Consider the following 26168-nt stretch of genomic DNA (forward strand, 5'->3'; position numbering starts at 1 on the left):
GAAATACATGAAGTATGTTTCTGACCACTATGGGTAAATTGGAAATTAATAACAGAAAGTCCCTCGGAAAAATTCCAAATATTTAGAAACTAAGTAACAAAGATTAATGCAAACAAAGATCAAAAGAGAAACTAGAAAGTATCTTGCGTGTTAAAGCAGTACAGGCATACTTTATTGTACTTCCCTTTACTGTGCTCTGCAGACACTGCGTTTCATACAACTTGAAGGTCCGTGGCAACCCTGCACCCAGCAAGTCTATCGGAGCCAGTTTTTCAATGGCATTTGCTCACTTCGTGTCTCTGTATGGTAATTCGCACATTTCAAACGTTTTCCTTATTTTTATATTTGTTATGGGGATCTGTGATCAGTTATTTTTGGCTGTGTCAGGTCTTAGCTGCAGCACGCAGGGTCTTTGCTGCAATATGTGGGATTTTTTGCCTGTGGTCCATGGGTTTGTGGCACATGGGCTCTCTATCGAGGTGCCCAGACTCAGTAGCTGTGGTGCACGGTCCCCAGCCAGGGATCAAATCTGAGTCCCCTGCATTGGAAGGTGAACTCTTAACCACTGGGCCACCAGAAGTCCCTGATCAGTGATCTTTGATGTTACTATTGTAATTGTTCCGGGTCACCATGAACGTCACCCATTTATGTCGGTGAACTTAATTGATAGATGTTGTGCACGTTCTGACTGGCCTACCAACTGGCCGTTCTTTCTCTCTCTCCCCTCTGGCCACCTATTCCCTAAGACATGACGACGTTAATGTTAGGCCAATTAATAACCCCACAACAGCCTCTAAACATTTAAGTGAAATGAGGAGTCACACATCTTGTACTTTAAGTTAAAAGCTAGAAATGACTAAACTTAGTGAGGAAGGCATGTCAAAAGCCAAGACAGAAAAATATTTTTGGTGTTAAAAAAAAGAGAGAGAGAGAAAGATGGAAGGACATTTGAGGGGGGGAAAAAAAAAAAAAGCCAAGACGGGATCAAAGATAGGCCTCATGTGACAGCCAAATTGTGAATGGAAAGAAAAAGTTCTTGAGGGAAATTAAAAGTGCTATTTTAGTGACACATGCATGGTAAGAAAGCTAAACAGATTTAATGTAAATATGGAATAAGTTTAGTGATCTGAATAGAAGACCAAACCAGCCACAACATTCCCTTAAGCCAAAGCCTAATGCAGAGCAAGGCCCTCTCTTCAATGAAGGCTGAGAGAGGTGAGGAGGCTACAGAAGAAAAGCTTGAAGCTTACAGAGAACAATTTATGAAGCTCAGGAAAAGAAGCCATTTCCATAACATAAAAGTGCAAAGTGAAGAAGCAATTGCTGATGTAGAAGCTATAGCAAATTATCCAGAAGATCTAGCTAAGATAATTATAATGAAGGTGACTACACTTAACAACAGATTTTCAGTGTAGACAAAACAGTCTTCTTTGGAAGAAGACACCCTTTCGTAGCTAGAGAGGAGAAGTCAATGACTTCGCTTCAAAGGACAAGCTGATTCTCTTGTTAGTGGGGATAATACAGGTAGTGACTTTTAAGTTGAAGCCAATGCTTACTTACCATTCTGAATATCTTAGGGCCCTTAGGAATTACGCTAAATCTACTCTGCCTGTACTCTCCCAACGAAATAATAAAGCCTGGGTGACTGGACATCTGTTTACAACATTGTTTACTAAATATTTTAAGCCCACTGTTTGAGACCTACTGCCTGGCACGTTACAGTCCATGGGATCGCAAAGAATGGGGCACGACTGAAGAGACTTAGCATGCACGTATGCTCAGATTTCAAAGTATTTCTGCTCACTGACCATGCACCTTGTCACCCAAGAGCTCTGATGGAGATGGACAAAATTAATGCCTGCTAACAACAATAACATTCATTCTGCAACCCATGAATCGAGGAGACATTCTGACTTTAAAGCCTTATTATTAAAAAAAAAAAAACTATTTATTTTTATTTACTTGGCTGTGCCAGGTCTTAGTTGCAGCATGTGGGATCTATTTCCCTGACCAAGGATTGAACCTGCACCCCGATATTGGGAGTATGAAGGCCTAGCCACTGGACCACCAGGGAAATACCTCAAGTCTTATTATTGAACAAATACATTTCATAAGGTTACAGCTGCCACAGTGATTCTTCAGCTGGATCTGGGAAGTTATTTGAAAACCTTCTGGAAAAGATTCACCACTCTAGTTGCCATTAGAACATTTGTAATTTATGGAAGGGTCAATTATCAATACTAACAGGAGTTTGGAAGAAGTTGATTCCAAACCTCATGAATGACTTTGAGGGGTTCAAGACTTCAGTGGGGGAAGTAACTGCTGAGATAGTGGAAATAGCAAAAGAACTAGAATTAAAAGTGGAGCCTGAAGATGTGGTTAAACTGCTGCAATCTCATGATAAAACTAGAATGAATAAGAAGTTTCTTATGTGCAAAGAAAGCAGTTTCTTGAAATGGAATCTACTCCTGGTAAAGATGCTGTGAAGACTGTTAGCATAACAACAAACGACTAGAGTATTACATAAACTTAGTTGATAAAGCAGCAGTAAGGTTTGAGAGACTGACTCCAATTATGAAAGAAGTTCTGCTTTGGGTAAGATGCAATCAAAGAGCACTGTGTGCTACAGAGAAATCACTCATGAAAAGAAGAGTCAATTGATGTGGCAAACTTCACTGTGGTGTTATTCTAAGAAATAGCCACAGCCACCCCAACTTCCAGCAACCACCTCCCTAGTCAGTCAGCAGCCATCAACACCGAGGCAAGACCCTGCATCCTTAATAAGATTATGACTCACAGAATGCTCAGATGATAGCAGTTTTTAGTAATAAAGCATTTTTTGATCAAGGTATATACAAATTTTTTAGACATAATGCTATCACATACTTAATAGACTACAATGTCATTTAAACATTAACTTTCATATGCACTGGGAAACAAAAAATTTTTGTGGCTAGCTTCTTACAATGCTACAATGGTCTGGAACTGAAACCACAGTATCTCTAAGGTATGTTTGTACTAGGTGGGGGGCGGGGGTGGATTTTATAGCACTAAATGCCTATATTAGAAAAGAAAGGTCTCGAATGATCTCAGCTTTCACTTGGAAGAAGTTAATAATGACAGTAGAAGTCAAATAGAAAACATTAACAATTGAAAAATTCAATTAAACCAAATTCAATTATATCAAATTTAAATGGACTGCGGGGGGGAAGATTCTTCCCATTTTCTCCACAATATCTGCTCTACCTACAGAATATGCTGTTGGTTAATGGTGACTCCATTTTTCTAATTGTTTACATCAACTGTACAATTTTGGATTCATCCTTGACTCTCTTCTCTTAGTCCATATCCAGTCTAACCAGGAATATTACTGGCTCCATCTACAAGACATGTACAGATCCTATCATTTCTCACTACCTCTGCTTCTATCACCTCCATTATTTCTCACCCGGAGCTACTGCAACTACCATAACAACCTTCTAACTGGTCTCCCTCTTACCACTCCTGCCCACTCCCACCCTTAAGTCTTTGAACAAGAGTAACCAGAGGATTCTCTTAAACATGTAAGTCATTATCACCTCACTCCTCTGACCAAACCCTCTAAATCACTCCGTTTCACTTAAAAGCCAAAATTCTTACAGTGACCTATTAAAGGTGATACATTATACGGTCAGCATCTTCACCCTATCTTTGCTCCGATGTTGGCTTCTCAGTGAAGTCTTCATGAACAGCCTTTTTAAAGTATAATTTCTCACGAACCACCACTAGCTCTCTGTATTCCATTCACACTTTTCCTCGATAGAATTTATCACCCTCTATCATTCTTTTTGTGTGTGCTGTCAGCTACCTCCAACCCCATTAAAGTGTAAGCTCCAGGAGGACAGAGACTGTGATCTGTTTTAATTAGTACTGTATCCCCAGACTGGGGCTCTCTGGTGGCTCAGTGATAAAGAACTTACCTATAATGCAGGAGACATGGGTTCCATCCTTGGGTCAGGAAAAACCCTTGGGGAGGGAATGGCTGCTCATTCCAGTATTCTTACCCAGGAAATCCTATGGACAGAAGGAGCCTGGCAGGCTACAGTCCGTGGGGTTACAAAAGAGTTGAATACAACTTCATGACTAAACAACAACAAAACATCCCCAGACTGTAGGGACTATGTCTGGCACACGGGAGACATTCAATAAATAATTGTAAAACAAACAAACTTAGGCTTGCTTATCTGCTACACATCTAGCCACCTGGAGATACAGTACCTATTTCTGAAGTGTAGCATTTCACTATACTTCCGGAGTTTACATTCATTTCTTAAACTTGGATATTTCACTACTTGCTTTTCCAAGTCACTTAATTACTCTAATTAGAAAAAAATACTTTTGGCAGATAAACTGTACTCCAGTTTCAACTCACAGTAAATGTTCTTTCCAGTCTTAATTCATAGTAAATGTTCTTTCTGTTGCTGTGGCATTTTAATTAAACAATTTTCAACTACAAGGTGTAACAATAAATCCCTAGACTTGGCTACTATTACACACTCTGTCTTCTACCCAGTTCTTTGATACCCAAAGTGCATATGTAATGGCATCACAGGAATATTTCTGCTGAAACTATAATACAGAGTGAGGAGGAATAAAAGAGTCCATCAATTTTTCCAGCATTGTTTTTAGGAACAGGCATAATAAGCAGAAAGAAAATATATTATTTTTAAACATGAATTTTAATTTGGAAGGGCAAAGAGACTTTCAGCATGCTTATATTATGAATTCTTATGTCTGAAGAAATGTTTAATTTATACCAGAATAAAGATTTTTAAATAAATTTAATAAATGCACAAAATCATATAAGGATATCATATCCAAATCTCAACTTATCTTCAAGTTTCAAGGTGATATAAGTCTGTTCTGGAATTCTAACATCATTCACAAAAGTCTACAAGAGATAAAAAAGATAGATGTTAAGTTAATATTTGAAGAATTATTATATTTTAGACAAGCAAATATTCAAACCTTATACTGTAAAGTATAGATCGAATGGTGGCTAACACAGCTTGAGTATCATCATAAAATGCATTCTGTAATAAGTGATTTCATAATCAAAGATTTCATACTAAGCCCTTTATTACTATTACAAATAACACACAAAGAACCAACTTGCAGTTCCTCTAAGTCTACTATGCTGCCAAGACAAATTTAGGCACCTAAAAATGGTTCCAAGAAAAGATCCTACTTGAAGTTAGAAATTGTAAAAGGTGAAATATTTAGCTCTAGATATAATATCAGGGTCCACTAGACTCAATTTTAATTTTTCTGGACAGTTTTAATTATTGGTGAGGATTGAGCTTTCACTATTTTTATTCCTAGAAGTGTTTTAAAGAAGAAAATGAAAATTTACTTAAAAAAACTGAATAAAACTCATTCTGTTTTACAATTGCCATATGAGTCCTTTGGATGCTTTTAAGAACTTAAGATACATTACAAGACCCTTACATGAATCTACGATACATTATAGAAACATTATTTTTCCTGTATCTCAAAATATTGTTTCATCAACATCATCATCCCATCATTATTTCATTTTACCAATTATTTCTTACTGTGGAAATGACCAAAATAATAACAGAAGAATAGAATTATCTAGAACACACTAGTATACTGTACTAGGTATACTATACTAGTAGGTATACTATTAAATTTTCTAGCAGGTGAAAAAAGGTGAAATTAATTTTCATAAAATATTTTGATTAACATACACATCCAAAAGAGTACCATTTTAACAAATAATGAATATAAAAATTAAGAAAGCACTTTACATTCTTTCTTTTGTACCTTCTTTTTTAGACTAGACACATTTCAAGTGCTCAGTAGCCACACATGGATAGTGTGGTGAATATCAAACAGAGCTAGATGGATGATGCAATCATGAAACACTGTACAACCTTTCGGTTTCTTACTACATTATCCAAATTATTGCATCATTTTCCCAAGAAGCTGAAGACAGCATCTTTGCCCTTTTTCAAAAAGCTATTAAAGAGCAAAATTGAGAATTCAGCATTTTTTATTTAACATCCATAAAGGCAAAGAAGAAAAGGGAAACTTTTCAGTTATAAGGGTAAATACAAAAGGTAGAGCAGCATTCTAGACTAACAACAATGATAAAACATTAACAAAATAAGCAAACTATCAAACCATGGGTCTTCGGATGAAGATAATCCTAGATGAATTTTGCCTAACACAAGAATTGATGAGAGAAGAATGTTTCCAAAGTTAAAAAAAAAAAACAAACCCTAAAAAATATTTTTCATCCAGTTAGCCTAAGTCAGTAAGAGGAATTACACAGTATTTTTAAACACAAAACTGATGATTCTGCACTTTAAAATAAATTGTGACAGTTTTCTCTCATTTTTTAATGTTTGTGCTTTAATGTCTATTTGATTTAGCATGTAAGAGAACAAATGTATCTATATAAAAGTAACTGGTAGTAAAGAGATGATGTATTAAGAGAAATAAAATCATTGAACTGATCTGGCAACTGTTGTAATGTTTTACAATTATGGAAGAAAAAGAAGATGACCTTCTTCTTGATAAAATTTTAAACTGTCAAAAATCTTAAAAATAATGCATTTTGATAATGCAAGAGCAAGAAAAACTAGAAATAATAGTAAACTAGAACCAGCGAGAGATGTACTTGAAATCTGAATCAGCATCTATAAAATGGATATATATCCCATAGAATGCATGACAACTGACACATTCGTGGCTCTCAAAGAACAATACTCATTCTCTTTGTTACGTATCTTTCAAAACCAGGAAAATATGGAACAAAAATTGGAGTTTGTCAGGTGGCATTAGGGGTAAAGAATCCACCTGCCAATGCAGGAGACAAAAGACATGTGGGTTTGATCCCTGGGTCAGGAAGATCCCCTGGAGAAGGAAATGGCAATCCACTCCAGTATTCTTGCCTGGAGAATCCCATGGACAGAGGAGCCTGACGGGTTACAGTCCATGGGGCCACAAGAGTTGGACATGACTGAAGCGACTTACAATGCACACACACATCTCATTTTTTAATAAAAGTTCTAGTTGTTCTCTCATCTTTTAATTCTTACTTGTGTAAACTATTTGTAAAAAGACTCAAAGGGTCCACTGGACACAAGATGGTAAATGGTGATGATAATTTTTCCTGACATACTAGAAGGTAAAGACCTAGAATCCACTTGATTTATAAAACACAGAACAACGTTATACTTAACTGCCTGGAATGCAGACATCATATAAGTGTCCAATGCTTTCCTTTGATAAGTTGAAATTAAAAATTACTCTTTCTGTTTGAATCTCATTTTCCTTGTTCTTTATTTTACTGGATTCGAGATGGCCATCAAAGCTTGCTTGAGAAGGTTCCCTCCACAATGAATAAGTTTAGAATGTTAGAAAGTAAAATACATAAAGGCGTTGTGTTATTATGATCATATTCTCAAATTCCTTTGCATAGCTGGCACTTTGTAATATGTCACACAATACCAGTTTCTAAGTCTACCAAAAACAAACAAACAAACAAAAATAGAAGCTGCAATCTTATTCCTGATATAAGGAGAGAGCAGAATACTGCTAAACTCAAGATCACATATTAGTATGATTTATGAATAATCCTAAATAATAACCTTCTGACATGCTTCACAGAAAGAAGGAAAAGTTAATTCAAAGAAAATTCGAAAGCTCAGGCATTTATAAACTCTAATTTCAGGCTCATTTTCAATATGCATATTTTAGAGTGTTTTAAGAATTATATTTTGAGTTTACCAACATATTCTATATTAATTACAAAAGAGAAAAGTTTTTTGAGAAAAGGAGCATGATGAAAGAGAAAAGAATAAAATAAAATATTAATTAACAGATGTCTGATATGCAGAAGATAGATATACAGTATAAGAAATGCCACAGTTCTAAACCAATTTTATTTAAAACCATCTCATCCTAAAATACCATATTTACTTAAAAGACCTAAGATGACCTATAAGATCTGCTCAAAGCTCAATGCTTGACTCTCTTAAATATTAAACACTTATTATTTTTAACAAATGTACTAGGAACTTTCAGAGATTAAAAAACATAATTTTAACATGCTAGCATTTATGACAAAAATATACCCTACAGTCTAAAAAAGGCTGAGGAAATATGAGCCAGACACAAAATTTCATCTCTCAAAATATAATTGAGAACACCTGGGAGCAAAAAGTCTTCTGATGGTTTAAAATTATAAAAGGGGAGAAAATTTAAAAGAGCAAAAGGAAAAAAATCATTTATATAAATCAGCTATGAAGCATTTTAACAAATTAGATATAGAAAGAAAAACAGGTTTTACTTCTTATGCTCATAACATCATTTGCTCATACCTCTAGCTGGTAGGCAGGACAGGTGAGGACAACGAGGCACACAGCATGAAGTAACAATCAAGATTCGAGCTCAGAAGTAGAACTACTGGGATTCAAAATCAGGTCTCTGAACTACAAATCCCACATTCACTGCACATCAAGAACACTTGGGTGATCAAGCCAAGCCAGCTCCCCAAACTCCCCCATCCACACCACTACCCTTAGAGAAGCCAACTGAACCAGATAAACATGTTTAATTTAAATGCAAATGTATTACATAATTGACAGTATAGAATCATATAAGGACCAGGTACTGCAGTAATGCTCTGGGAAATCTGAAGGAAGTGGCCAGCAGCACAACACCTCAATCATGTTGCCAGCGAGTAAGGTGTCCTCTTCCTCCCCTAACTACTTTCCTACTTGCTCATTCTATGCGACACTGTTCTGATGCTGCGGGATATGCAGTGTGAAAGAGGACACAGCAGGGGCTGGAACACAGGGAGCTGAGGTAGAATGGGATGGGAGTGGTATGGCAAAAGCCAGTGGTGGCTATCAGAGGTGCAGGTGCTCCAGAGCACGGAGGAAGCAGGAAGAACTGGAGGCAAACAAGGGCTCTCATAGAAAAGAGAAGCCTCAAGGAGCTCGCAGGGAAACAGCCCACTAACATAAGCTACAGAAGCAGTTCCAGCTTCCTCAAGCAGAACAGCCTCATTTCTGGTCATAATAACGTTAAGTGTGGACCTAGGTAACTTGCAAGTGTATTTTAGGGTAGGGTGAAAGGAAGCAGAAGTGAAAGTAGTCACAGGTAGCTATTTATGAATTAAGTTGATACAGTGCTTTAAAAAAAAAATTAACTGCATATGTATTCACTAAAAAGTAGGTAGCCCACAGGATGCCAAAGTTGTTTTAACTGCTTTTCTTATCATAACAGCAGTAACTAACACTTGTCTATGTGTTAGTGCGTGTGCGTGCTCAGTCGTGTCCAACTCCTTGTGACCCCACGGACTGGAGCAAGAATACTGAAGTGGGTTGCTATTTTCTCCTCCAGGGGATCTTCCTAACTCAGGGATAGAATTAGCCATCTCCTGCATTGGCAGGCAGATTCTTTACCACTGAATCACCAGGGAACTCCAGTAACTAACACTTACTGAATGCTTATTACATACTATTCTAGGTGTTTAAAACTATTAACTTATTCACAACAACCTGAGAGGAGTACTACTTTACTACTTCTATTTTTTAAAAATTGAGGAACAGAAAAATTAAGTGACGTGTCCAGCATCACACCACTAGTAAGAATTCAAGCTGGGCTCATACCACTACACTGCGCCTTCTCTGAAGTTATTACTTTTAACCTGATGCTCAAATTTCTAAGATTCTATGAATGTTAAGTTACGTAGGTCCATACTTAACGTTATTACAACCAGAAATGAGGCTGTTCTGCTTGAGGAAGCTGGAACTGCTTCTGTAGCTTATGTTAGTGGGCTGTTTTCCTGCGAGCTCCTTGAGGCTTCTCTTTTCTATGAGAGCCCTTGTTTGCCTCCAGTTCTTCCTGCTTCCTCCGTGCTCTGGAGCACCTGCACCTCTGACAGCCAAGTTTTCTTTGAATAAAATGCATGACAGCTGGTAGTTCACAGACTTTGGCTACCAGAGTCCATTCTGGCATATTTCCTAGGCTATTCATTTGGGTAACAGTGCATTTATTATTTGTATAACGTTTTAAAGTTCTGTAACAGACAGATACTCACATATATTTAATCCTTACAACACTACTATAAAGCAAGAATTATGGTTTCACTATTCTAAAAACGAAGTCAGGTAACTAAATTTTGTGTTGAGTCTTCACATTCATAAACTTCAACTCATTCAGTTCAGTTGCTCAGTCGTGTCCAACTCTTTGTGACCCCATGAACCACAACTCATGGCATTTGCACAACTATGAATATATATGAGGAAATGGAATTTCAGAGGGTTTAAGTAATTTGTTCAATGTTATCATGCTCATAAGTTACAGACTGAGATTCAAATCTAGGTCCTGATTTCAAGTTCAAAATGAAGATGTTACTCTCCATGAATTACTGTATTCCAGAAAATTGAGTACAATCAAATTACAAGAACGGTCAGCTTTGATAAACTTAGAAGTTAATATTTCACCTGATTTTTTATAACCTACATCCATAATTTTTATATTTGGTCACAATGTTTTAAAAGACTAAAACACGAATGTTAATTCTCACTTATTATTTTCCAAGATATAATGTAAAGACACCTAAGATGAGTGCTGTGGTCAAGATTAAATTTTCTAGTTTTAAAAGCAGAATATAACATTTTTAAAACATTCCACATATGGAAGTGGATTAAAAATTTCTCTGTAAAGTCTTTCATACAGAAAATTCATTCAATTCCATTCAAAAAGATTCACTGGGTTCAGGCACTGTGGTGTGTTTACCGAAGCAAAAGGCCCAGGAACTGTTTGTTCAGAAGAACACAAAGTCTAACACGGTGGCAGATATTCACAAGCAGATTCACAAGCAGATTATTAAACCTTGCATTAGCAAGGCTGATAAAGCATCTGAGACAGAGATTAAAACAGAAGTCTGTAGGTGTGGACAAGGAAACAGCACCTCAGAATCCAAATTGCGTACTTACATGCCACACGTTAGAACAATTTCTATTTCATCTGCCTATTTCCTCTATCTTAATCATTCAACATGTTAACTACATCAACGAGTTAATATTCTTCAATACCTTTTTTTGCTGCCTTCAGGAGGATGTGGAATGTACAGCAAAAACCACAATAATGTAATTAGCCTCCAATTAAAAGAAAAAAAAATTACCATATTTGCCAAATTTCTACATGTTTTTTCACATAATGTTTAATGGTGTATTTTGAAAAGCAGTACCAGTTAGAAGTATGCTGCTGCTGCTGCTGCTAAGTTGCTTCAGTCGTGTCCAACTCTGTGCAACCTCAGAGACGGCAGCCCACCAGGCTCCCCCGTCCCTGGGATTCTCCAGGCAGGAACACTGGAGTGGGTTGCCATTTCCTTCTCCAATGCATGAAAGTGAAAAGTGAAAGTGAAGTCGCTCAGTCGTGTCCGACTCTTAGTGACCCCATGGACTGCAGCCTACCAGGCTCCTCCGCCCATGGGATTTTCCAGGCAAGAGTACTGGAGTGGGGTCCCATTGCCTTCTCCAAAGAGAAGACTAGTACCAGATAATTTCAACAGTGAATTCTACCAAATTAACACCAATCCTTCTCAAACTCCTCCAAAATTACGGAAAAAAAAGGGAACGCTTGCCAATTCATCCTGAGGCCAGTCTATCCTGATACCAAAAAAAGACAAAGATGCCATCAAAACAGAACATATTTTTAATATAATTTATGAATATCCTTTATGAATATGTATGCAAAAATTCTTACCCTTTTGCAGCTTATAGACCAATGAGAAAGACAAACAATAACAACAAAGTAGTTGCTGCTGCTGCTAAGTCACTTCAGTCACGTCCGACTCTGTGCGACCCCATAGACGGCAGCCCACCAGGCTCCCCTGTCCCTGGGATTCTCCAGGCAAGAACACTGGAGTGGGTTGCCATTTCCTTCTCCAATGCATGAAAGTGAAAAGTGAAAGTGAAGTCCCTCAGTCGTGTCTGACTCCTAGAGACCCCATGGACTGCAGCCTACCAGGCTCCTCCGTCCATGGGATTTTCCAGGTAAGAGTACTGGAGTGGGTTGCCATTGCCTAGACACATTTAATTCTGTGAAATTCTTTTAAAGAATTTCAAAGCACAGATCGCAAGAAAATTTTATTTGTTTTTGTTAGCAAAGCCATGAGAAAACTGAGAAGAAATAAGATAAATTATTCAACATGTCAGCATTCTCTTATTCTGCAGCTACTTACATTCTGCCAATGTAGAAAAATCAATTGAAGAATTAGGGAAAAAAATTCACTGTAATAACACAAAAATTTTCAATGTAGGACTCCAAAGAAGCAACAACAGACACTAGAGTTTAGACAACTCACCACATTTGTTAAGGTAAATGAATGTGTTTCACTCCTTTGTACTCTAATCTAGAAGATTCTTCAACGATCTAACACCAAACCATATTTGCATCTTTTTTTTTTTTTTGCCCAAAGTTAACCCACACGCATGACAATTATGTCTCTCAAAGACTGCTTTTCTGAATTCTTACTGTCATGACTTACCACTCTTTTCTCACATATAAATTCAAGTCATCCAGTAAAGACAAGCCCTCCTCTTACTTCCTTAAAGAAGCCTTTTTTTTTCTTTAACCATTAGATAATAACAACCAACAACCATCTGAATTCCTTTAAGTATTAACCACCAAGAGGGTTTCTTGGGAACGTAAGCCACATTCATATTCTAGCATAAGGTCCTCAAAGTGCTATGTACCCAGTAAGCACTTAAAAGTAGGTGCACACTAAAGAAAAGGAAATAAAACACAAACGGGATTTTGTGTTTTTATCTGTTTTCTTACAATATTAAACAAAAAGTCAAATAAGATAAAAAGAAAACTCTTAACTTACCCCATTTAGACTGCCTAAATCTTTCACCAAATGTTCATCAGTAGAGGCATCATAATTGATTACAGCATGTTGCTTATCCACACTACGAGACTGAAAGAAAAAATTTTAAGTTAAAAAAAAACAAACAAACATGCAAGAAAATGCCAGAATAAATACCAAAACACTGATTTTTGGCTAAATACTTTAATAAAATTGTAAATATAGGAAAATACCAAAGTAAAACTAGATTAAATGAGATTTAAACTGTTACTATCCAATAGAAATTTGGCATCACTTTTTAAAGAGGAAAGCTGCCACAATTTTAAAACATTCTTTTCTACCAAAGTCACACGTTCTACTTTTGAGAATTTAAATCAGCTGACTTTGTTGAATGTATCAAATGACAATACTTTTTTAAAAATAATATGAAACTCTTATATGGAAATCATGTGAATGATAACTTCATGTGTTATGTACCTCATTGCAAGAAAAATTACCATACAGGCTTTTCATCTTTCATGTGATATGTTCCTGAATATAAAATTATCCTCGCTTAGAATATGGGCTCTAAAACTCATGGGAGAGCTCTAAGAGAGAAAGAGAAAAAAAAAAAAAAAAAAAAAGGAATTAGAATGGCAAACAGATTTCTGAAAATTGCTCTTGAGTCTCTTTTAAAGTACACACACACACTCTTTCTCTTAGAGCTTAGTGAGTTATCTATAGATGAAAGTGGCTCAGAGATGAACTATAAGCCTTTGGAAATTTGCACCCAAAGGAAATAACAGTATAGCCACATGAAGAAATAATCTGAGAACCACTGAATATGAACTCAACAACCATTTACTATTGGGTTATTATGTTATCCTTGGTATACTAAAAGCAAAGGAACCATCCAAAATGGGGAGGAGGTATCATTTTCAGTTTTCAGTCCAGCATGTACATGTCACCGACGCAATGGACTTAAGTTTGAGTGGGGTCCGGGAGTTGGTGATGGAGAGGGAAGCCTGGCATGCTGCAGTCCACGGGGTTGCAAACAGTCAGACAAAACTGAGCAACTGAACTGAACTGATGTACAGAGTTTGGAAGTCATTAAGTCTAACTGCTTATATCAATTCTGATCTCCAATCCTAGTGGTTTAAAGCAGCAGTCCCCAACTTTTCTGGCACCAGGAACTGGTTTTATGAAAGATAGTTTTTCCATGACCAGAGGCAGAGTGTGGTTTCAGGACAATCCAAGGGCACTCATTTCTTGTGTTAATGTTAATCTGTATTTGCAGCCACTCCCCACTGGAGCTAGAGCTAGCATCACTGCCTGGGTTCCACCAGATCATCAGGCATTAGATTCTCAAAAGGAGAACACAATCTATTATAGATCCCTCACACGCACAGTTCACAGGAGGGTTCCAGCTCCTATAAGAATCTAATGCTGCCACTGATCTGACAGTAGGCGGAGCTCAGTTGGTAACACAAGCAATAGGAAGCACCTCTAAATACGGATAAAGGTGCGCTGGCCTGCCACTCACCTCCTGCTGTGTGGCCAGGTTCCTAGAAGGCCATGGACTGGTAGTGGTCTGTGGTCTGGGAGTTGAGGACCCCTGGTTTAAAGTACAGATTCTGGAGTCAAAAAGAACTGGTCCAGCCAGTTGCCAATTACGGAACCTTGGTAAAACTACTCATCTTCATATTAATCACTCTATCAAAAGGTTCACCTAGCTTATAGTTTTTTTTCGTGATGACTAAACACATGGGAGACATTTGTAAAGGCAAAACTGCCCTGCTTGAAAACTCCTCAAGCCTCTTACTGGCTAAGTTAAAATACACCAAATCTTTAATACAGTACACAGGGCTTGCCAAGATCTGGTGGCTTCTAATGCCTAAGTCGTACTCTCTCCAAATGCTTGTGTTCACATCCTACATACAAACTACAAGGAACTATTAAAAACAGATAATGAATGCCATTCTATCTTCAATACCACACACTCAACCACATTCTAACTTTCCAGAAACCACTTATTCATCTTTTAAGATAATTCAGCTCAAGCCATCTCCTCTAGAAGTCTTTCCAGATTCCTCATTCCCACATTTTCTCACAGGCAAAAGTGACCAATCTCTTTTTTGTGTACCCCACACCAACTCCCATCATTGTCTTGTGTTATACTTACTTATTTATATAAACATCTCCTTCTACTAGAGCTACACCCTAAGGACAGAGATCCCATCTGTATACACAGTGATACCTCAGCACTCAACATGTGTGCTAAGTCGGCTTCAGTCATATCCGACTATGTGCGACCACAAGGATTGTAGCCTTCCAGGCTCCTGTCTACGGGATTCTTCAGGCAAGAATACTAGAGTAGGTTGCCATTCTCTTCTCCAGGGGATCTTTCCGACTCAGGGATTGAACCCAGGTCGCCTGATTCTTTACTGTCTGAACCACCAGGGAAGCAGCGGCATGCAGCACAGGGCCTACCTAGCCATATGTTTAAAAAGGTTTGATGGAAAGAAAATTCACGCTATTTGGCCAATCTCATTTCATAAATGATGGAGGTAGAAAAGTTTTCTCATATATAAAATTAAAAAAGTACAGAAGTTACAAAGTTCAGGCCAAATTTTAAGAAGCTGACAAACAAGATGGCTTGAAACAACAGAACCAAACCAAACCAAACCAATTCTGTCTCTCAGATAATTATAAAACTAGAAAAATTTGGAAAATAAGAGTATCAAAATGAAGCAATAATACTTTTCTTAAAAAGAAATACTTCCTTTCCTGCAATAAACAAACAAGAAAAAGCCTGCCACTGAATAAAGTCAAAACATAAAAAACAATTTTAGACCAGGCACAACAAAAAAGCATCAAAGACTCACACTGACTAATCTGTAACTAAAAACTAGCATATGAAATGGTACAAGTGACTACTTGATATATGTCATACATGGTTTGGGTACGAAACAGCTATTGACCAACATTATTATTTTTCTCTAAAATCTAAGACAGCAAAAAAGACAGAAATACATGGAAAACAAGCTAAGAAAAAACTAAAAAGAGAAAAGACTGCCACTGTATGTCACCATCACTTAAAAAATTTAAAAGATATTGTAGTTGACAGATTCTTTAAACATCCAGTTGCATTTTTACAATCACAGTAATAGTGATTTATCCTTTGCTCCAAAGAATAGATGAAAATTAGTAACCTATGAGCTTCAAAATATATTCCATCATTAATACATCATACAAAATTATTAATGAATCAAATATAATTTTATTATATTTACTATTATGTATGGAAAAAATGTCTAATTAATATGATGATGATTCTCCAAAAGAGAAAAATTCATTCATTTGGGACAATTAAAAAATTTTATGAATATAAAAATCAGAATTTTGAAAACTCTTTTCAAAAGGCAATCATTTGCATACAGAGGAATCCAATATATTATAATAAAAACCAGTCACTAAATCTTTCTAAATCTTAATTTTATCATTTGCAAAGTGGAGGTAGTTATATCTTTCAAAAATTGCTGAGGAACAATTGAGACAACATAAATGAATAATGATAACAAGAGACAGTGCTATTCAACAGCACGGTGCTTTTAACAGTAGTGCTGTCTGTCACTCAAAGCAAAGCAAACATAACCTTTATCCTTAATTATACTTTATACCTTGCATTCATGGCTCTTTAAGATTTGTTTTACATAACATGTCTTAGGGAACATAGTATAATCATCCTTCAAGACAAACAAGCACAGCAAATTAATTTGTTAAAGTCTCCCAAGATTAAGTGGTAGAAACAGAATTCTTAATTTCAAAATCACCTACTCATTAATATCCAAGCACATTTTCTTCTCAAGGACCACATTCTTTACACTACCTTTTTCGGAGTGAGATGAAACCTACCCTCACCCACCCCCCCCCCCAAAAAAAAACAACCAAACATTTTTTTTAGTCATAATTAACAACAACAACAACAAAAATTAACTGTAATCAAACAGATCATATGACCTCACGGGATCATTTGTTCCCTTTTTGCAGTACGTTTTAAGCTACATTGTCATCAAAGTATTGTTGCCAGTAAATCTAATTACAGGTAAAAAACTGCTGAAAACTATCTAGCAGAGATTCTAAAAGCTAGCAACTAACCAGTTATTTCCTGTAGGTTAAAAATGAAGGGTTTTTAAACCATAAATGCTAATTAGGCTAACAAAATCTTAAAAGATATTTTATTTAATCATTAAAAAGCAATAAAATAGTACTACTTTTATTTCTAACAATTTCAATTATCAAACCAACTGATCTAACCAATGCAGAACCATTTAATCTATGTAACATCTTAAGATGAAAACATAACTTCATCAACTCAAGAGCTCTCATTTTTCAAAACAAATACAGTTCATATTTATATACTTGCAAGTATTCACTTTTCAAAAGTATAAGCCATACATGAGCTTAGTTCACTTTTCAGAAATAATATAAAAAGAATAATGTTTCAAATAATCCATTTATTTTACTAATATACTATGAAAGATTAAACCACTTAAAAACTAAACACAATTTGTAAAAATACTTGTTCTTACTTTCATACACAAGATGTGTCTCTCTGTACTAAGAAGTTCCATTAATTTATAGAACTGATTCTGATTACCAGATAACCATTATGCTGATCAAATCATGGGCTTTTTTCAGAGAATACACTGTCTAGTGCAGTGCTATAAGAAGTATGCTCCAATCAGATAAAGAGCATAAGTATTTTTAGAGGTAGAGTCTGAAGAATAGGTAAAAACTGGGTTTTTTCTCACTTGATCATTGAGTTTCCTCATCAGCTTTATATTTTAGTTTTAAAACAAAGCATAAATTTACAAAATAGCCATGAGTAGAAGAGGTGTCCACATTAGACACATTGATGAACTTTAAATAAAAATGTTGATTTTTGACTTCTTATACTGGTAAAAATTGCTTTCAGTTCTTTAAAAAATATTGATTTTGTTTTAAATTTGTTATAAAGGCATTTTTTCAATTATAATATCTGAATCAAATCAAAGATATTTTAAAATTTTGTTGCCACTGATTTCATTTATTTACTGTGGTAAAACATATATAACATATCATTTATCATTTTAAACTTTTTAAAAGTATGATTCAGTGGCATTAATTAAATTTACAATGTTGTACAAACATCACTGTTACATGACACTGGATTCTAAAACCTTTCATCACCCAAACAGAACTCTGTTACTGTAAAGCAGTAACTCCCAAGTCTCCTTCCCCCAGCCACTGGTAATCACTAATCTACTCTGCATCTCTATGATGATGGTTCTAGATATTTGCTTGTATTAGATATTTCTAGATATTGCTTGTTCTAGATATTTCTTGTCTAGAATATATACATATAGATTTTTTTTTTTTCCTTTTTTTTTGGCTACACTGGGTCTTTGGTGCTGTACTCAGGCCTTCTCTCGTTGTGGAAAGCAGGGCTACTCTCTAGCTCTGGTGCGTGGGATTCTCTGCGGTGGGTCCTCCTGTGGGACACAGGCTCTAGGGAACATGGGCTTCAGTGGTTCTGGAGTATGTGCTCAACAGGTGTGGGTGGGGACTCCAGGGCACAGGCTCAGTCATTGCAGCACATGGGCTCGGCTGCCCCATGGCTTGTGGAGTCACCCTGGACTAGGGATCAAATTCCTGTCCCATGCATTACAAGGTGGGCTCTTAACCACTGACCACCAGAGAAGTCCCTTGATTTGCTTTTTTAAATGACAAATGATGTTGAGCATCTTTCACATGCTTATCAGCCATATTTATATCTTCTTTGGAGAAATGTATCAAGTCTTTTGTCCATTTTTTTAAAGGGGGATATTTGTGATCTGTTATTGAGTTGTAGGAGTTCTTCACATACTTTGGATATTAAACTCTTATAAGATATATGTTTTTATAAATATTTTCTCCCATTCTATGAGTTGTCCTTTCAATCTTGATAGTATCCTAAGATGCACAAGGTTTTCATTTTGATAAAGTCAAATTTATCTACTTTCTGCTTTCTCTGTTTGTGCGACTGGTATCATGAATCACGAATCTACTGCCAAATCCAAGGTCATAAAGATTTATCCCTATGATTTATTCTAAGGGTTTTATGGCTTTAGCTTTTATATTCAGGTCATTGATCCATTTTGAGTTAATTTTTATATATGTTGTGAAGCAGGGGACCAAACTCACTTTATTTTTATGTGGAAGTACAGTTGTCCAAATTTTATCTGTTGGAAAGACCATTCTTTACTGAACAGACTTGGCTCCCTTCTCAAAAACCTAATGCAGCAGTGTCCTCGGGCTGCCACAACAAAGTACCATAAATTGGGCGGTAAAATCAGTTAAAAACAATACGTTTCTTCTCTCAAAGTTCTGGACTCCGGAAGTCCAAATTCAAGGAGTTGGTAGGACTGTGTTTCCTCTAAAACTTTTAGGGAAGAATCTTCCTTTGTCTCTTCCAGTTTCTCATAACCCATGTTTCCTGAGCTTCTGGCAGCATAACTCCAATCTCTGCTTCTATTTTTACATGGCTGTCTTCTCTGTGGGTCTGTCTTTTCCTCATCTGATGACACAAGTTATACTGGCTTAGAACCCACCCTAATAACTCCATCTTAACTTGACTATATCCTCAAAGACCCTATTTCCAAATAAGGTCACATTCGTAAGTATGGGGTATTAAGACTTTCATACATCTTTTGGGGGAACACAATTCAAAACATAACAGCCATAGGTATATGGGCTTATTTCTGAATTCTCCATTCTGTTCCATTTGTCTATATGTCTACCCTTATTCCAGTATTGCTAGCTTTATAATAAATTTAGAATTTGAGAAGTGTGAGCCATTCAACTTTATTCTTCTTTTTGAAGGCTGCTTTGCCATTTTTAAATTTTGCCAACTTTGCCAAACTATTCAGAAACAAAAAATCTTTGAAAGTGAAAGTGAAGTCGCTCAGTTGTGTCCAACTCTTTGTGACCCCATGGACTGTCCTCCGTCCATGGGATTTTTCAGTCAAGATTACTGGAGTGGGTTGCCATTCCCTTCTCCAGATTCCCGACCCAAGGATTGAACCCAGGTCTCCTGCATTATAAGCAAGACACTCTACTGTCTGAGCCACCAGGGAAGTCTAAATAATCTTTAACCAATCTTTATTATGGGTTCCATTTTCCTGATTCTTTAGAGGCCTGATAATTTTTTACTGGTTACCAGACACTGGGAATTTTACCTTTTTGGATGATGGATATTTCTATATTCCTATAAATATTCTTGAACTTAGCTCTGAGATACAGCTAAATTACTTTTTAAAAAATGTGACCCTTTTGTTTTTAATATTTTTAGATAAGAGTAGAACTCAGACTAGCATTAATTATTTCCCCAATACAGAGGGGTAGAGACCAATGCCCTGTGAATTATGAAGATCTCCAATCTGGCTGTTAGAAATAGGAATCATTTCTAACCCTGTTAGTGCCAATTACTGTTAACTCTATAATCTTTTTGAGTTTTGTTCCCCCTGCCCTTGGGGAGTTTCTTCACACATGTGTGCTGATCCGTACTCAATCACATATGTGTGTGCGTTTAGTTGCTCAGTCCTGTCTGATTCTTTGTGACCCTTTGGACTGCAGTCTACCAGGCTCCTCTGTCCATGGAATTTCTGAGGCAAGAATACTGGAGTGGGTTGCCATTTCTTCCTCCAGAGGATCTTTCTGATCCAGGGAATGAACCTCCGTCTCCTGTGTCTCCTGTACTGCAGGCGGATTCTTTACCCACTGAGCCATCAGGGAAGTTCCACTCAATCACATACTCAAGGGTAATTCTCTGGAGAGTTCTTTCTCTGTGTAGCTCTTTCCTCTCTGATACTGGATCGCGTCTTGGTCTCCTTGGACTCTCAGTTTCCTCCCTCCAACCTAATTGTCAGATAACCTACATTTGTTACACATAAACCAAGACACAGACACCTCACCAGTCATGTCTTTTAATCCTATCTCCCTGTAAGTGTAAAAAGAGATTTATCCTGTAAGTTCCTAAACAGCCATTCCCATATTTCTTAAGATATTGCTATGCTGGTTCAAGACAAATGCCATGCAGAAACAACCTCTTCCACTCTCTAAAGAATGAGTTCTACCCACTTTGAACCTAAAATATGTTTCAGTTACAAGTGGCCTATATCCAAACAGAATCATTACTGCCTTCTTCTTAGTTGCTAGTCTCACCACTCCATCACATTGAGGAGCCCAGAAAATCTTTGTACTATTCTATTTCTCACTGAATTTGTTTAATTAAGGTATCATTAAACATGTAACTCATATAGCTCTACAGTGGCTTTACTTTTACTGTCTCAAAACTGTAAGTTCTTAAAGTAAAAATGTATATAAATATATGCAAATCTGACTTTTCTGGGGATAATGAAGGTTTTCTCAGTCTCAGTACTACTGATATTTTTGAGCAAATAATTCTTTGTTGTATGTGTTCTCGGGGTAACAGAGGAGGTATGAAGAAGTATTTTACATACCGTAGGGTGTTTAGCAAACCTGCTTGACCTTTGCCTGCTGAATGTCAGTAGCAATCACTTCCAGTCCTTCACCATGCATGACAATCAAAATGTCTCTAAATATTGCAGATATCTTTTGGAAAAGTTAGAGAAGGCAGGATCATACCAATTGAGAACCACTGGGCTAACACAATAAACATCTCTATTCTAAGCACTTGTTCAGTTTTTAATCAATAAAAGCGGGGACAGCAATTGGATAAAACTTTATTTTAGACTGTCAGGACCTATTAAATTAACAAAGTTCTCAAAAACTTGGGGATCATTTTTGCTAATTACTTTGCTCAAAAATATCTTAAAAGTGTGTTTTAAAAGTAATTGCTTTAAAATGAAGCTTCCCAGTGGCACAGTGGTAAAGAATCTACCTGCCAATGCAGGAGACCTAAGAGACATGGGTTTGATTCCTGCATCGGGAAGATCCCTTGGGAAAAGAAATGGCAACCCACTCCAGTATTCTTGCCTGGAAAATTTCCATGGACAGAGAAGTCTGGTGGGCTACAGTCTATGGGGTTGCAAAGAGTTGGGACACGACTGAGCATGCACACACCTTTAAAAATAATTCTGTTTTAAATACCAACAATCTGCATGCTCAAACTATTAGAAGATATAATGAATAAATATGAATATCTCTGAAAGAAACAGATTAATTCCAGTATCAATCAACTACCCATGAATAAAATTCAGTTTTACTTCATGCTATGCTAATTTTATGAATTAGTACACTTACATGGAGATAAAATTATTACTTGTGTGTTAAAAGTGCATAATGTGAAACTTCTTAAAAATAAACTTCTCTACTCAGAGTTCTCATTTTTTAATATATAATCTCCAAGACTTAGAACTTATTTTTAAATGGTACAAAAGGGAAAAAATTAAACTAGTAGCTAGAATTTAAAGACGGAGAGTTGGAAAGCTCAAAGTTCACAGTAAAGTAGTGTTGCTGTTCAAAGAAAAATACTTCATAACAATTTCAGGTTTTGAGTAGACATAGAAGGTGGATGCAATTACCTGCAACATGAGCTCACAGTCATCTCTTCCAACAAAAATCATTTCTCGTGGCAGCCTGTGGCGAGTGCCTCCACTGCTCACCAAAAACCAGGATGTTAAGCTCATTTTCTGTTTAGCTTCTAAGTCTTTGGGAAAGCTACGTCATCCTGAAGAGAGAGATTTAGAAAAGCATACATTCAGATATTTTCAATTTCGGTATCTATTCACCAAACCCTGTAAGTAGGCCTTGGAATAGAACTGCATTCAACATTTACACCTGACTAAATAAATAGACAGTCCACAGATCCCAGGAAAAAAACATATCTAACATATTCTCAGAAGTAAGTCTACAAACTCCAATAAGAGGTCAATTTAAAAAAAAATTAGTCAATTAGGCAGTCAACTAATAACATTTATCATACGTCTGAAAGGCTTTCAGCATAGCTTATAAAGGTCTACAATTCTTAGGTAAATGATCACGTTTGTATAATGTTAACCTCAGTAAATGCTAGCAATATTACAATATTATACAAGTAAGTATCTAAATTACAAATGATTTGAGAAAGACAGACTCAATTTAAATGAATATATTTGATAACTGATTAAGAGCTAACAAGGGACAACAAAGAAACTGCTTCACTATCAGTGTAGACCATTCAATGCTCTTTCAAAAGTATGCTATTTATGTACTGTACTTTTACCACTCTAATGGCAAAAAGTGAAGAGGAACCAAAAAGCCTCTTGATGAGGGTGAAAGAGGAGAGTGAAAAAGCTGGCTTGAAGCTTAACATTAAAAAACTAAGATTATGGCATCTGGTCCAATCATTTCATAGCAAACAGAAGGGGAAAAAGTAGAAACAGTGACAGATTTTATTTTCTTGGGCTCCAAAATCACTGTGGACAGTGACTACGTCCATGAAATTCAAAGACGCTTGCTCCTTGGAAGGAAAGCTATGACAAACCTGTGCTGTGCTTAGTCACTCAGTCATATCCAACTCTTTGCAACCCCATGGACTCAAGGCCGCCAGGCTCCTCTGTCCATGGGATTCTCCAGACAAGAATACTGGAGGGGGTTGCCCTCCTCCAGAGGATCTTCCCAAAAAGGGATAAAACCTATGTCTCTTGTACTGCAGGCAGATTTTTTACCATCTGAGCCACCAGGGAAGCCCTAGATAACATATTAAAAAGCAGAGACATCACTTTGCCAACAAAGGTCCGTACAGTCAAAACTATGGTTTATTCTAGTAGTCACGTACAGATATGACTACTGTACCGTATCTGTATGGTATACACCATACAGATGGTGGATCACAGAGAGAAGGTTGAGCATCAAAGAATTGATGGTTTTGAATTGTGGTGCTGGAAAAGACTCTTTAGAGTCCCTTGCACTGCAAGGAGATCAAACCAGTCAATCCTAAAGGAAATCAATTCTGAATATTCATTGGAAGGACTGATGCTGAAGCTGAACTCCAATACTTTGGCCACCTGATGCAAAGAGCTGACTCTTTGGAAAAGAACCTGATGCTGGGAAAGACTAAAGGCAACAGGAGAAGGGGATTGCAGAGGACGAGATGATTAGACAGCATCACCTATTCAATGGACATGAGTTTGAGCAAACTCTAAGAGACAGTGGAGGACAGAGGAGCCTGGTGTGCTGCAGTTCATGGCAAATGAAAAACAACTTTCTAAATACATTTTTCCTAGAGCCGCAGTTCCTAAACTTTTTGTCCTTGAGATTCTTCTACACTCAGAAAAAAAAAAGACCCTAAAGAACATTTTGTTTACATGGATTAGATATATTAATATTTATCATATTAGAAATAAAAACCGAGAAACTGGTATGAATTAATTCATTTTAAAATTATTGATAAATCAATTTTACAGAATAGCTAACATTTTAATGAAGACTAATTATACTTCCCCCAAAATCAGTGAGACTAATACCATTATACATTTTTTAAAATCAAATCTTTAAGGTCTGATTTAATAGAAGATTTTCATATCTGCTCTGAATTCAATCTGTTTAACTTAACATACTTAAAAACTTAGCTTCATACTTATTTCCAGATAACTAATGGGAAATGGTAAATTTATTGTAATAATCTTTCCAAATAAATGAAGATGGTTTTCTTTGATACTACACCAAAACTTCCCAGGTGGTAATTTCTTGAATGTTATTTACAATACGGAATCTGAAACTGCATACATTTTAACATGAGAATCTATTTTCTGCTTTGAAGGGATTTTGTAACTTCATACATTGATCACTTGAAAAACACTGGCTCCCTAAGTTACACAGATCTTCCAAGTGATGATACATTTTACTATACTATTTAAAAATATCACATTCATTTAATATCATCATTCATCTCATAAGAAAAGTCTTTTAAGTTCTGGGCAGTTGTGAAGCAGCAGAATCAAGTTCCTAAAATTCGAATTTTCTCTTGCAAGCCTAATTTTCCTGTCAAAAAACACTGTTAATTCTTTTCCTTGAAGTGACAGGTTTATATTGTCTACCAAATACTCAAGTTTGCAAAACCATAATTTGTCTGCCAGTCATTATTTCAAGTAAAAATAGTGTTCCATGAAACAACTGGCTAGTTCAGCTCACAACTCAAACAATAACACAAATGCTTTTCTTGAGACAACCGTGGTACTTTGGTACACAGAAAAAAGTGCTTTATGTGCAGTTCCATTTAGTCACACAGAACATTAAAAAGATGGTGATTCGAAGGTCAAGATTTATTAGACTTAATACTTTTTAACACTTTATCAAGGACATTCTTTAGTGAAACCGGCTTTTTTTTCTTACTTTCCAGTGCACGGCAGTGAAGAATATGACTGCTATTAGCACAGTAGGATGCCAATGCCTTCACTAAGGAAGCAGCAGCCTTAGCCAGCATTGTTTTTCATATCAGTTCAAAGGTCCATACAATAAAAAAAGCAAATAATGCTTTGATAATGTTAAGAAAACAGTTTTGACTTCACGACCCGTGATATGGTTTCAGGGACTCCCAGAGGCCTGTTGACTGAGCTTCAAGAACTACTGTCTTAGAGGATGTGACTATGTCATTAGGAGCATAAACTTAAGAGTCAGACACTCCTGTTCTACAGTTATTTCTGCATGACCTTGGCCAAGTTACTTACTCCGGGTCCCTTAGTTTCCTCTTGTGTAAAATGGAAACAAGGATAGTGTCTACATGACAGCTTTTTTCTTATGGATCAAAGACTACTACTTACAGTATATTTTTCCTGTGAAATGATCCATTCTCTTACGATTTAATAAGCAGCAAACCTTGTGGCTCAGCTGGTAAAGAATCTGCCTACAATGAGGGAGACCTGGGTTCGATCCCTGGGTTGGGAAGATTCCCTGGAGAAGGGAAAGGCTACCCACTCTGGTATTCTGACCTGGAGAATTCCATGGACTGTAGAGTCCATGGGGTCGCAAAGAGCTGGACACAACTGAATGACTTTTACTTTCACTTTATACCACAAAACAATGAAACATTCTGCAATAAGAAACACATCTATACATTAAAAGAAAATCCTTTAAAATGTGGACTTTTATGTTAAAGTAAAAACCTTGTATGTTATGAATTTGTCTACACATACATAAAACCATGCGCTTCATCAAAATAAGCAAATAATTTTCTGTAAAGTGAAAACTATTAAGTTCTATTCTCTTTTGAGTTTATTACATTAATATGGTCAATTTATGTGGATTCTTA

General features: G+C 36.4%; 1 protein-coding gene across 12 annotated transcripts in view; it reads right to left on the reverse strand.

Moving 5' to 3' along the window:
• The window catches only part of CEP170 (centrosomal protein 170), a 131485-nt gene that overhangs the window by 71212 nt on the left and 34105 nt on the right, over positions 1-26168 (reverse strand). For all 12 annotated transcript variants that reach the window (XM_070385335.1, XM_070385334.1, XM_070385336.1 and 9 more), the window contains exons 2-4: positions 22462-22607; positions 12917-13006; positions 4849-4930 (exon numbers count right to left, since the gene is read on the reverse strand). In XM_070385335.1, coding sequence (XP_070241436.1) covers positions 4849-4930; positions 12917-13006; positions 22462-22566 — 277 coding nt within the window. In that variant the 5' untranslated portion in view covers positions 22567-22607. The remainder of the gene's footprint in view (positions 1-4848; positions 4931-12916; positions 13007-22461; positions 22608-26168) is intronic.

Source organism: Bos mutus, chromosome 16, assembly GCF_027580195.1.
Source record: "Bos mutus isolate GX-2022 chromosome 16, NWIPB_WYAK_1.1, whole genome shotgun sequence".
Classification (NCBI taxonomy): domain Eukaryota; kingdom Metazoa; phylum Chordata; class Mammalia; order Artiodactyla; family Bovidae; genus Bos; species Bos mutus.